Source organism: Cyprinus carpio, chromosome A4, assembly GCF_018340385.1.
Source record: "Cyprinus carpio isolate SPL01 chromosome A4, ASM1834038v1, whole genome shotgun sequence".
Taxonomy (NCBI): Eukaryota; Metazoa; Chordata; class Actinopteri; order Cypriniformes; family Cyprinidae; genus Cyprinus; species Cyprinus carpio.
In genome coordinates this window covers 11715732-11729878 of record NC_056575.1, presented here as the reverse complement: position 1 = coordinate 11729878, position 14147 = coordinate 11715732, and the positions used below count along the sequence as shown (strand labels likewise).

The window sequence follows — 14147 nt, the reverse complement described above, 5'->3', positions numbered from 1 at the left end:
ATGAAACCTGAAAATATAGATATTAAAATTAATTCAAAATATTAATAACTATAAAATTACATTTTTAATTGTTGTGTTGCTCATGATAGTTTACATCTTGAAATCTTATCATGTTTGTAAATTTATTAATTGCTGTCATGTTTAGGCCTAACTATGTGTTGTTTTATTGTTTTAGAGGGTGGTTTTCCTGTCATTATTTTTATTTTCTGTTATCGAAAGGCCTCCGGTGAATGACATTAGAAGAATTTGGTATCCGATCTGGCCCTCGTCATTAAAAATGAGTTTTATAATTAAAAACAGCACAGAAGAACATGAACTTATAACCCATTGTTTGTTTTAGATATTTATCTTTTTAGGGACATGCGCCAATATTTAAAATCAATATTGAGAAATATGTGTTCGGCAGTATTTAAAGAGATTTACTTCCCCTCAGTGAAAGTTTGTTTGTACGCGCACCAGCATGTTCCAGCCTGTCCTGAGGGACGGAGAGGTGAGTGTTTGATCTGTAAACGGCACACTCCATCTCCTTTCCCTTCAGTGCATTTAAGGATGAAAGAGATTGATGAAGACCGTTTACACAGAGCTCCAGCAAGTTGATTCCTCCAGGGCAGCCTTCCTCTCCATCTGCCCTCGTCCCAGTACCCCTAGAGCGGGAATAGTGCCTCCCTTCACCCCTGCCACCAACAGGGATATTTCCACTTTCTGGAAGAGGCCCAGAATCATAAAAATAAAACACACCCTGCCTGTTGGAGTTGGATTACTTGCAGGACAGAAATGACAGATGCCTGTTTGAAAATAAACAGTTGCATTATTGAGTCTAACTTGCAGAAATGACCCTCCTTTTATGAGAAGCTTCACTGTCTGTTTTAAAGGCCACATAAAATGTGCGTCTATGTTATTAAAGTATGTCTGCATACAAATACTGGGCCAGTGTGCCACTTCAAGTGGAACCGTGGTGTAGCGGAGATGTGGCTCAAATGGGCTTTGTAGGTTCAAATCCGGCTCTCGTTTTCCAGTCCTGTTCTCTGACTCTTGCGCCATGTAATTCGATTCAAATAAGAGTTTTACTGTACAAACTCAATTATGTAGCTAATGTCCTACTGTGCTTTGAAGAAATCATGTCCCACATAAGAATATCTGTGACAGCGGTATATAATTTTTTTCCATAACACTTCTGTTATTTATTTTGGCTCTTCTGAATTCTGTAACTAAAGCTATACAGTTTCTCACAGACTGGTGCACCTTCGTTGGCTTTTTGTGTGATTTTGTAACTTTTTGGGTAAAACAGTAATTTGTGTTATTGTTGTAATATTATAAATAATATCTAAAATTTGAATATGAAAAATGACCTTATTATATGTAGAAAGATCAATCACATCACAGTCAAGCACATGACTTTTTCTATATCGCCCACATCCGGAATATACACACTGAGCTTAGTAATGTCCATGTGAATCAGTACAGGAAATTATAAACACAGCGCCCTGTGTTTATAATTATAACTCAAAAGTCTTTTTGAATACTAATCCCATCTGAACAGTGCTTATGTGACAATTTATGTAAGAATGGATTTATGAATGATTCACACACATTTGTTCTGCTCGTTTTTCGTGAATAAGCTCCATTGCTGGTCTGAGAGCATGCGTGTGCTGTTACTCTGAACACTAACAGCATCCTCTGTGGCTGTGTGTGGTGTACTCGGATATTGATTTTCCCTTGTGTAGGAGAAATTGTTCATTATGTTGAGGTACCTCTTCTCCATATGGACACGATACGCTGTGTTGCTCCATTAGAACAGATTCCTTCTCTCTTTTCTTCACCCTGTTCTGTTCATTTCCATGTGTGTCCACTCCTGCGTTTGAATGCATGTGGGTGATTCTTTAATTAATGCAGAATGTCTTTACGACCACATCAACTGGTAGACTTTTTTAGACGCCTCAGCGCCAGGTGCTGTAGCCTGTATCATTTCTCATTAATGCGCAAAAGAAACTACGTGCATGCAGAGTCGTAGTTATGTCATTAGTTAAGTCATCAACTTACCAAAAAGGAGATTAAAGCTGCCTTAAAACGGTGCATGCATGTAAGAATTTGTTATATATGAGTCCGATTTAAGAACATTTCTCTGAAATGCAGTAGTTTTTAACCATTTTTAACACCTGAATTCTGATCTACTGTATGTACAGTAGTTTAGTCTAGAAGTCTGGATTGGGGCCAGGCCCAAAATAGTGAGATTCTGCTAGTTGTAGTTGAACAGTCTTTAACAAGCTGAAGGAAAAGAAAAGAAAAGAAACAACATCTAAAAGAAACAAAAGCTGTTTTGATCTGTCATTTTTAAAGATAAAAATCCTCTAATTAAAGAATCACCCATATATGTGTGTGTGTGTGTGTGTGTGTGTGTGTGTGTGTGTGTGTGTGTTAACCTTCCCAAGCTTTGACCTCTGTGACCTCTTTATTCCGCCTCTAGGTCATGTCCCCCTCTAGCCGCTGGTCCCTGGGGCATATTTTCACCCCGCACCGACCTCCTCTTCATCCTTCTCCTCTTCCTCCTACCTCACGACTCCTCCATCATCCACACAAAGTTCAATTTCAGGTCTTCTAACATTTTCTTTTCCTTGATTTCACTTTTCCCCCTTTTTTTATTTTTAGGGCTGTCAGTTACTTAAAATTTAAATAATTATTTATGTATTATTTATTTTATTGTTTGCACTAAATTTGCAGAGTTAAATTGACAGCCCTAATGTTTTAACTTATTTTGTCATTTTTCTTGGTCTTTTTATTTTCTGCTTAATCATTAAAAGGAAAATTCCAGGTTTTTCTCAGTTTGTCTTTTTGCTTTTTTTTTTTTTTTTTAACCAGCTAAGTGACAATTAAAAAAAGATTTTCTGTGGTAATCAACACCTCGTCACGGATGCTGATGATAGAGCTTTTCTGTAATCCAGAATATTCCTTTAACTGATTTCATTACTTAACTTTGTTTTGTTTGTTCAGTTTGTTCTGTTTGTTTGATTCATCTCTTCTTCATCTGAATCCTCCTTTCCTGTCGTCCTGCAATGGTCTGTCTGTCCAGAACATCAGCTGACTAAACGCAAGATTTCTTATCCAAGACACCAACTCACCATTCCCTGAGCTGTGTTATCAAACCATTAAGCTCCTTTTCAGGTCGATGCCTCATATTAGAGATTTATTGCATAAGATTAGCGTCTGTTTCCTTTTTTAAAGCATTTGGATATGGAGAAGAATAAAGTTGATGTGGGGGTGTGTGTGTGTTTGAGAGCAGTCAGAGGTAGCCAGGCAGAGCGAGGATTATGTTATTTAATATTCATACAGCTGCATATGGAAAAACCTGATAAAGAACTCAAGACAAGCCAACAGCAGACGTAAACGAACCTGAGTTTGTGCGCGTGTGCGATTCACATTTCCGAGCCATGTATAGCTCAGCTTTATGTGGAGCAAGGCTGAGCTACCTTGGCAACAAGGAACAGTGTTTTGATTGGTTGATAAAGATGTACTAGTTGTAGGGTAGTTTTGACCACAGCAGATCTGTAAGATGGATATTATATCACTGATACTTAATATAACAGATGAATTTGACATTAGCAGTTTAAAAATAAGAATTATGTAATGTGGAGTTAAATCACTTTTTTTGTGTCGGTGTGACCGTCTGATTGTCATGTGGTTAACCAATCACGTTACCTCTCTCTCTCTCTCTCTCTCTCTCTGACTTAAAAGGCGGTCACACTAGACTTAAGCATGTAAATGACTTCAGATATTTTAATATGAGTTACAGAATATGATGTCATACACCAGGGCTTCTGTTTTTTATAAGTAATAATAATAACATTAACAACAACTGTTATTACTTAACATTAACCGCGCTGAACTTGCAACACCACTTTTACAAAATTTATTAATTCATATTTATGATAATTTTTCCCATGTTTTATATACATAAATACTTAAATTAGTTTATGTATTATGAATGAACATTTATTAAAAGAGAATATAATGTCATAATTCAGGGCTTCTGTTGTTCATAAATAAATATTACAATCAATAATAATAATTTGTTATTATATTTTGGTATATTTTATTATTATTGATATATTATTTTTTATATTTTTTTATTACTTTTACATAATTTATTAATGTAGATTTATGATCATTTCTACATTTTTGTATTTTAACATTTAAATTAGTTTTATGTATTTTCAATGAATATGAATTAACCATCAACCTAAAAATTGTTGACTGTTGTTTAACTAATAATATTGATTTAAACTTGTAATAATCATATTTCACCCATGTTTGATTTTCATCCAGGAAGTCAATTTGTGACATATCCTGTTGTCAGAATTATTTTCGCTTAGGTCACCAAAACTTTAGTTCAAAAAAAAAATAAAAATAGGACTCTGTGCATATGCATACAAATGAAAATAAAGGGAATGCAAGATCTAGCGTGACCGCCTAACCCTCTAAATTACTAGCTCATCCTGACACACTCTTGTCTTTTTCCCCTGTGTGCACCCCAGATGGAGCAGCCCTCAATGGATCAAAAGGGCCATGCCAATGTCCCCTGGATAGTCGAGCCAGGACAGGAAGCCAAAAGAGGAGCTAACACCAAGTATGAGACCACTATTTTCTAATATACACCCAAAATACTGTCCACTCCTGTGTGTGTGCCTTACAGAGAGAGCCCTCTAGAGGCCCCCCACGGAGCCACGGGCCCAGTGACCTGTGACAAGCCCGCGTCTCTCCGCCCGGCCAAGCCCGCCCGTTTACCGTGGCTTCTGCATGATGACGCTGCCGCTGTCTTTTCTCTCCTTCAATCTTTTGCCCCTCTTTTTCTCTCTCTCTCTCTCTCTATCTCTTGATCTCACTCGCCCCTCCCCCCCCACCTTTCTGGCCGCAGCACGATACGGGAAGGTCCCGCTCAGCCCTCAGGGCCGCCACACTGCCGATCCTCCTCCAAAACACACAAAAAAAGTGTTGCAAGCGATTGTTTTTCATTCAGTTTTTCCCCCTCTCCTCTTTTGATTTCTCCTTCCCTCCGTTCCTCACTATTCTTTCCTCGGCTTCTTCGGGAAGCGCCTCTCCAGCCTTTCCCCACCGCCCCCCTCGACTGCTTGAATGACAACTTAAAACCATAATGCTGCTACAAGCCTTATAAACACACATGCTGTCGGGATTTGCTTTCTTTGTTTCTTTCTGACTAAACAGCGTAGGGTTAGGAAGGCGGGAGGGAAATGGAGAGATTTTTGCGAGGCATCCGAAACGGCTGGCATAGAACGGAGATTGGACTTTACATGAAGGACATTTTGCTTGTGTTGTTTCTTTCGTCTCGTAGCAAAGTTTTAATTTTTAGTACCAGCGCTTGTCAGAGAGAAAAGAAAAAAAAGTCTGCTGTAATTTAAATTCCCTTATTTAGGGGAGATTTTTTGTTTGTTTTTTTAAACAGCACACAAGTTACGAGCTTGTTTTAGTCAGTCTTAGCATAAAACTAATTTTTGGATGCAGAAGTTTGTCAGATAGCATTTAACGAAGGCTTACTTTACGATGAGACACCCGCCAAAAATTGTCTCTCAAATTGCGTGTATTCCTTGCTTTCCGGAAAAAAAAATTTCCGTCGTATTTTCTTTCTTTCCTTTTTTTTGGTTTTGCCTATGAACCAAATCCCGAGCCAGTCCTGAGACATGCAGTGTAGTTGATGGAAAGCATGCAGTCCATGTGAACTGGAGAAGGGGGGGCTTTTTTTTTTGATGGACACTTTGGATAAGTGATGTGATTTCATTCACAGGGCAATGGCGGACGCCCATGTCTATTACAGTGGAATTCAGAGAATGTAGCCTGCCCCTAACATGGACCCTCACTCTCACATGCATTGCAAAAACGGACCACAAATACGGAACCTAAAAGCACGTGTAAGGATTTGCACAAGGACTTTTTCACCTGGGACTTGGTGTACGCGTACAAGGACTGCCGACATGGACCCATGGCCTTTTAACGAAACACTAGCATGCACTCGCGCACACACACTGCATAAAAAAAAAAAAACTAATAAAAAAAAACAACAGGAGGAGACTGGAATTCGAATGTACACTTTTCAAGAGGCAGCGATTCAAGTTGCTTTCCGAAGGACAGAGGCCGACAATTTATTGCGCGAGAGACGGACTGGGGAAGGACTGTCGCTATGGCGACTCGGACACACTACACTGACTTTTCACCCAATATTTAGTCCAAAATACCATGGCATGTCTGGACTGGGATAAAAACGGACATTTCTGTATTTTTTCTTTTCTGTTTAATTTGTTTCTTTCTTCCTTTCTTTATGTTTGTGGTTATTGATCAAAAATATGAATATGCACAATGTGAATGGACTCATTGCACTGGACAACCACGAAACGGATGCGTCTCGTGCCAAAATCACTATGGAATGGTTGTTGATGTAATTGGCAATGCCACGCAGATTAATATTCATATATTGGCAAGAAATTTTACTGTTTAATAGAGAACTATATTACCATTACTGTAATATTTACAATTATTATAATTATTATTCTTATTGTGCAATTCTCGTCTGATGTCGTCTTAACGTAACATTATTTTTATATGACGCATCAAGCTCGAATAAGCAGCCATCCGTGAAAACAAAAAAATATTGTTATATTACTACGGAGGAACTGAACGTGCGGATGGCAACAGATATCTTATTTTCACTCATTGTCACTGTAGAATTTTGCCACAGTTCTGTAAATAAATATTTTGTTGATTCATTGTTCATATATGTAATTAAAAACAAAAAACAAAGAAAAACATGTATAAAGAATGATTTAAAAAACAATCCAATAAATTGGACTGGTAAACAAGGTACCAATTTCAGTGCAACACATTAAAAGAAAACAACAGTATAAACAAGGGGTGGATTTGTGACATTATTGCTAACTAACGTGCAGATAGGCTTGGGCTTCCAGCACACAGATTTTGTAAGTTTGGTCTTGCTAAGCACACGGAATAAATCCAGATTGTAGAACCATTGTCCGTTCCGTGAGACATGTTCCTTCCTTCCTTTCTGTTCAGCTACTGTATTTATAGTGTGGTTTTACGTGTGGAGTTAAACATACTCTGGATATTGGCAGCCTTGTGTCTTAATAGAAGATTTAATACAGAGCCTCCAGTTGGTTTTGGTTATAAAATTGGTTGGTGTATAAAAAGCATAATTAAACATTTAACATTATCTATCTATCTATCTATCTATCTATCTATCTATCTATCTATCTATCTATCTAATCACCCATGTAATATTCTATCTATCCATCATTCTACCTATTTGTCTGTCTATCTGTCTGTTTCTTTCTATCTACAGTATATTGTTCTGCGTTCTATGTATGTACCTGTTGTTCTGTAGCTCTGGTTCATGTTGTGTATTTCTGTATGTATATATTAGTGGCCTTTGGCGAGCTGCAGCAAATTACGATTCAGTAAAGCCAGAGATCGTGTTAAAAGATGTGTAGTGATAAGGACGTGAGCGTGCGTTTCAGGATAATATCTCCCTCAGGCGAGGTGACATACGGTTCACTTCTTGTGCACTCTGTTTCCATGGAGCTCGTTTCTTTTTCCACATTCTTAACGGTTATGTTGCAGTAACAGATCGAGAGAAAAACTAAGCAGCCAGTTTTAGAACAAACGACTAGGAACAACCACTGACTACCCAAGGAACGGCAATGCTCACTGAACACAATAACCTAAATCATACACACTTAAAAGCTTCTTGTCAGGTTGATGGATTAGTTATTTTACATATTTTATAAACTTTAAATAAAACAATAGAGGACTTTGTAAAGCGTTTTTGTGAGATGTGCATCCAACAGACATTTACAGCCTTGATTTCACCTGCAGCGTGTTTTATTCCCCAATCTGTAAAGCGTTTACAGCATCTTTCTGTCAGAGCCTTATAAATCAGACGGCATCTCAAGAAAGATCCTGTTTGTGAGGTGAGACGATCCGACTGCTGTAACCTTTTATTAGATACCCTTCACTTTCCATTTCATCATGTTCTTACAACAAAGATAGAATGAGAGATAATGAGATATAACTGTAGTCTTACGTCCCAGATGGTGACTATCCCAAAGCCTTTGACTAAATTAAGCGTCAGGGGATAAACATTTATGTAATTATCTTACAGATCAATTAATTAACACTTCAAAAATGTGCCAAATAGATTTCTGCCGCGATATCAAAATAAAGGAGGCTTTGCAATCGTTGAACCAGTTCAGTCACGCCGATATAAAAAGAACAGAGAGATGCGAGAACTGGGCCAGAGCTTTAGGAACACACAAAATCAAACTGTGGGGAGCAACACAGCCCTCACCTAGCATTTATCATCTCTGACGAAAAGAACAAAGTGTGCTTACCTAACGATGTAACTGAATATTGACGTTTAAGATCATTTCAGATTAAAGCTACATCGAAAACTACCATCACCTCACTACTGCCCTGATCTAACGTATTTCTTTTTGTGCGCTTATGGCCATTTAATTCAGTGAGCATTTTATCATTTTGCCTTAAGTGTAAAAATAACATTCTTTAGTAATGTTCTACAATGAACTATTGCTAACCAACACCTAGCATTTAGCAAAAGTGGAACACGAATGGACATTCTGTAATGTTAAACCTGATAATGAGAGAGAAAATGTTGAAGATGTATAATATAGACAGAAATATATATATGATAGATATATATATATATATATATATATATATATAAATGTTTTATTTTTTTTTCCAGCAACTTTAAAGGCGTAGTTCCTTTCCAGAATAAAAAGGAGTAGTTCCTTTCCGGAATAAAAATTTCCTGATAATTTACTCACCCCTATGTCATTCAAGATGTTTATGTCTTTCTTTCTTCAAAATAAATTAATTTTTTTTGAGGAAAACATTCTAGGATTCTTCTCCATATCAGTGGGGATCAAGGGGTTGCAAATTGCAGAGGGCTCTACACGATCCCAGCGAGGAATAAGGGTCTTATCTAGCGAAACAATCTTTTTTTTTTTTTTTTTTAATAAAAATGTATATACTTTTTAATCACAAAGGCTTGTCTTGCTCTGTGATGCGCGATTTTACGCATTACGTAATCATGTTGTGAACGTCATGCGTGGTTTGCCCTTTTTCTGTGTAATGTTACTCCAGTTCAGAAAGGTAGGTTAGAGTGAAAAACTGCTCATCTTCTCCAACTTCAAAATCGTCCGACATCGTTTTACTTTTCTTTTCTTTCTTTCTTTGCATGTTTGGTACTTCCGCCTACATCACGTGTGACCTTTGCAAGATGAGCATTTGTGGTTTCAAAAAAGTATATACATTTAAAAAAAAAAATTAAGGAAATGAATGATCGTGTCCCTAGATAAGACCCTTATTCCTCAGCTGGGATAATGTAGAGCCCTTTGAAGCTGCATTGAAACTGCAATTTTGACCTTCAACCTGTTGGTTCCCATTGAAGTCCATTATATGGAGAAAAATCCTGGAATGTTTTCCTCAAAAACCCTCATTCTTTTCGACTGAAGAAAGACCTGAACATCTTGGATGACATGGGGGTGAGTAAATTATCAGGATCTTTTTTTTATTATTTAGGAAGTGAACTAACCCTTTAAATAACTTCAAACAGGAAGTTTTGAAGTATCAGTGTTATAAAATAAAGATCACGCAATTGTGAGGTAAGTAATGAGCTACTTGTAAAACATTAAGATAATATGTACTGTATGTCAATCTTTCTAAGTTTTATCATTTTAATGCATTTTCTTACCAGAAACACTGTCTGTTATGCTGTGACTGTGCTTAAGCCTGAAGATGCTTCAAAAGAATGCTGAAGTTTAGCTGCATCTCTAATTAAATGCTCCTGAAGCAGGTAATCAAGCAAACTTAGATGCATTACAGCAGGAAAAAAAATTGCAATATAAAAGAGCAGGAATGAGCACCCTTGAGCTACAACATCCCATGTTAGAGCAGGCCCAATTGACAGTCTCTTGGAACTAGTGCTGTGGACTATGTAATAGGAACTTTTAGCAAGGGGTTTGCCAGTTATTGCCAGTTAAATACCATCATGGTTTAAAGGATAAATTTGAAGAATTTCAACTAACTTTGTATTATTGCAATGCTTGTTGGTGGTATGTAAATGAACAGTGCATACCGTTTCTCTATTACTTTCACCCAGATATCCACATTAATTGGTCAGCAGAAGTCCACCCGTCACCACAAAATGTTTCATTTTGTGTCATCATCTGCCAGACTTTTGACAGCAACAGGACTTTTGTGTAAAAATATGAGCAGAATTTCAGGGCATATCATAGAAAAAAAAAAATAGTAATAAATGTTAAAATTAGCTTGTAAACATGCATTTTGATGCATGTTTGAGCTCTAAGAAACATTTTCCAGAAGATGCAAGACCTTATTTTTGGCTCAGACTGTTATTCAAACCTTTCCATACTAATGTGAAGACAAATGATATAAAGGTTCTGGTAACAGGAAGCACGGTCAGACATCTCTGTTTAAAACATAAAATTGCAAGTTACTTGGCACGGTGACATTTACTTTCGTTTTAACACAGGCTTCTAAAACGTTCTCTTTTTGATCGCAGACTCTACGCAGTTGGAGATTTTTTAGTTTTGAGTGATTTGCCAGATGTTGACGATGATTGCCATTTACAATTTTGTCAATTAAAAGCAGCCATCGAGATGACAAGTTTAAATTGTGCGCATAGTATTTTTAGCTTGTTCTTAAAACAGTTGCTTACGCGCACACACACACACACACATCATACAGTAGCCCTGTCTTCGCAGATGCAAACACAAATGACGTCAAACTAACAAATCATGTCAATTTTCTGTGAAATCTGACCCTAAACCTTAAATTTGAAATCATGTTATATCATTATGAGCTTAACGTTGCAAATCGAGATGAGGTAAGGTAAGGAGACAATTTTAAACACAGATGCTTTATGTACTTGATGAATTTTTTTGTTGAATTAATTTTTTTTTTTTTTTTTTTTTTTACAAAATAAAAGTTACATACTGCAGCTTTAGGTTGTCACCTTAAAATATAATATACACTATAGACAGTGGAAATTGTTGGCGTGATAGTGGTTGTTTTGAACCTGATCCCACAGTTTCCTCAATCTGTTGTTACCTTTGAAAACATTGCCGTGCGCCCAAAGTTCAGATGCGAAGATGTTATTTTTGTGGCGTCAAACTCATCAAGTACCCTCGACTCCACTGTTTGAGGTGAGACGAAAGGACATTTTTGGGAGGATGCCTAGCATCCTAAAGCCAGCTGCCATGGCAACACTGGCCACAAGCCCATTTAGGGCTTCACCTCCCATGCAGTCAATGACGGGAGAGGCGAAAGAGAAATTACACCTGCCGAAGATCCACATTTATCTGTCAACAAGGCCAGATGGGTTTCGGGAGGGGGCAAAGTTTTAGCTTTCCCTCCCACCCAAGGTGAAGCTAGGAAGCAATCTCCCATGTCCTCGTGTAGGTTGACATTTTCTCACAGACGGGCCCTGTAAGACTGCGTGCAAAACAGTAAATGTGGTTATGATGCCTAGTTCCCATTTTGTTACACCATATTTGCATTTGAAAAAAGGACACCCAATCCCGGAAACAGAAGGAAATGTTCAAAAGCGGTATGTGGATTGTTACTATCAGTGTAAGGACGAAGCATATTTAGGCCAAGTCCTCAAACATTTATCTGTCAGACTACATTGCACTCCGGAGCACTAGCAGGTCACTCGCGAGAAAAGCGTGTTTTCTTGACTCTACACATTTAGTGGACAAAGACAAAGGCAGCCTGAAATGTGAAGAGGCAAGAGACCAACACCCCATCGTCCTGCATCAGAAGATTCCAGGGCAGAGACTTTTCTTCCCCAAAATCAGCCCTTAAGACGTAGTCACGGTACAGCTAACATCATAGGAATAGAGTTAAGCTTAGACCAGGGATGTCCAATCCAGCTACTGGAGGTCCACTTTCCCGCAGGCTTTAGCTCCGAGAAGCCTACCTGGTAGTTATCCCAAAGACTGAGGCTGTGTCAAAATATTGCCAAGGTAGGTTGTGGTGTGTTTAATTAGATGTGGAGTTAAAAGTTGGCTGGAAAGTAGCCCTACAGGAGCAGGCTTAAGGTGTAGTCACATGAAATAGAGTCATTCCAATAGGAATCTAGTGTTGTGTAAGGGAGAAAAAGTTCAGTTAAGTGTTTATACTATATGTAGCACAGTTAAAGCATTTTGCACTGTAGTTTAATGAAAGAATTGGGGGGGGGGGGGGTTGTCATACAATTGCAATATGTGGAATTGAGTTTTGAGCTACTGTGGATGGCAATCAGTTTTCATTGAACGACTCCAAATGTGTTGTTAACTCAATTGGCAAATGACTCAACTCAAAAAAAAAACTCAATAATTGGCTTCAGAAGACTTTGAATGTAGTACAAAAGTTGTACAGACCACTTTTCTTTTTCCCTCCAATGGATGTAAATGAGTGATGGGCAACTCTGGTCTTGGAGGGACACTGTCCTGCAGAGTTTAGCTCCACCCCTAATCTAACAAACATAAAAAGTGTAACCCAAGTGTTCAAGATTGTTTCACAATTGTAGGCGTTCCATTAAGGATAAAACAATGCAGGATGGTGGCCATCCAGGACCTGTGTCGGCCCTCTGTGCTCTAAATTGTGTAATTTGGGTGAGTAATTGATACTGGGATTTTTGTTTTTGGGTGAAGTATTTCTTTAACAACAAACATAGCATGTACTGTATTTCCTCCACAAGTTAGCTTTGCTCGCAGCAGGATCAGGATCATGTTTGGGAAGGGGATTGCATCCAAAGTTCCACGAGCGTCTGTCACAGTGGCATACGCCACCACGCTGAGAGGGATGCGGCAGGGAAGACCAATGGCACGCTGACCTGTGGCTTTGGCGTCCGTTCTCTGTGTTTTTGTCATACGCGCTCACGGTCGGCCCCGTGCCACCTGACCTGACGAGAGCGAGCAATAAAGTAGCCACCAACAGTGCAAGCAGCTGACAGGAACCGTTCTCAGGCCAAGGTTCAGGGAGCGGGGGCAGAGGACAGATGATGCCGGTGCACATGACTAACCTCATACAGTGTCCATTGACTATTACAGTGATAATGCAGGTACTGATTATGTGCTAGTACTGTATGGTTAAGAGGGTTTGAGTTCAAGTGAGTGTGTGCTTGCAGGTGTGGCAGGCATAATCTGAGATGTGTATATTCATGCGCTTTTCTGACTGGCTATGATTTGTGCTGTGTTGTCTTGCAGAATCCTGTCGACACAATTTCCAAGAAATGCTTAAGATATGGTTTGAAATGTGTAGTTGAGATGCACAAGACAAATGATCTCTGTACCTCAACAGTCAATACATACTAAAGAAAGGGATAAAACAGAAAAGCACCTAGCCTATTCCGAAAAATCAGTTGTTACATCTGCAAAAGGCCAAAAAAAAAGCATTCGACAAAGCAGACTTTGACTGTAGGGGGCATCAGCTGGGGGATGCTGTGATGGGTTATGTAATGGTTTAGAGAAAGTTGAGTTTTCACTGAACCTCTAGCAACAATTTCACCAGTAAGGGAGAGCTATAAAAAAAGAGGGAACTCTTGTTCATACCAAAGATGAGCTGGTTTGGGTGATATCATTGAACAGCAGGCCTGTGGGAAATGTAGCGCAGGGGTGCCCAATCCAGTTTGTGGATCTACCAGCAAAGGTCATTAGAAACCCACAAGCAGCTAAGTTATTCAGAAAAAGTTGATAATTACAGACAGGTGCCTTTGATCACAGTTGGAAGTGGACTGTGCAGGAAGATGGATCTCCAGGAACAGGACCCCAACCTAGTGCGATGTGAGTTTGTGGCCTGTTGTGGTGAATGAGAATGTCATTGTGTGATCAGTGCATACAGAAAAGGGGCTCCACAGACCTGCCTCCTCTCACCTCAAATCTTCGTACTTACCACAAAAAACACCTCTCACAAGCATTTGCAGACAACTAACAGTCTACCGCTTCAGCTCTGCTCAACAATGACATTTAAACATAACAGTGCTGTGTCTGTTTTCATCAGCCAGCTGCCAACAGGAAGTGTCAGAAACAGACAGAGCGTGA

General features: G+C 38.7%; 1 protein-coding gene across 11 annotated transcripts in view; it reads left to right on the top strand.

Annotated features, from left to right (window-relative positions):
- LOC109107154 (ankyrin repeat and sterile alpha motif domain-containing protein 1B-like) overlaps window positions 1–7030 on the top strand; it is a 137592-nt gene extending 130562 nt beyond the window's left edge. For 5 of the 11 annotated variants that reach the window (XM_042740971.1, XM_042740990.1, XM_042740964.1 and 2 more), the window contains 3 exons: window positions 2465–2590; window positions 4530–4621; window positions 5795–7030. In XM_042740971.1, coding sequence (XP_042596905.1) covers window positions 2465–2590; window positions 4530–4621; window positions 5795–5843 — 267 coding nt within the window. In that variant the 3' untranslated portion in view covers window positions 5844–7030. Of the gene's footprint in view, window positions 1–2464; window positions 2591–4529 lie in introns of all 11 variants that reach the window. The other 6 variants (XM_042741005.1, XM_042741025.1, XM_042741028.1 and 3 more) reach the window with 3 other exon arrangements.
- Window positions 7031–14147: the final 7117 nt, after the last annotated feature.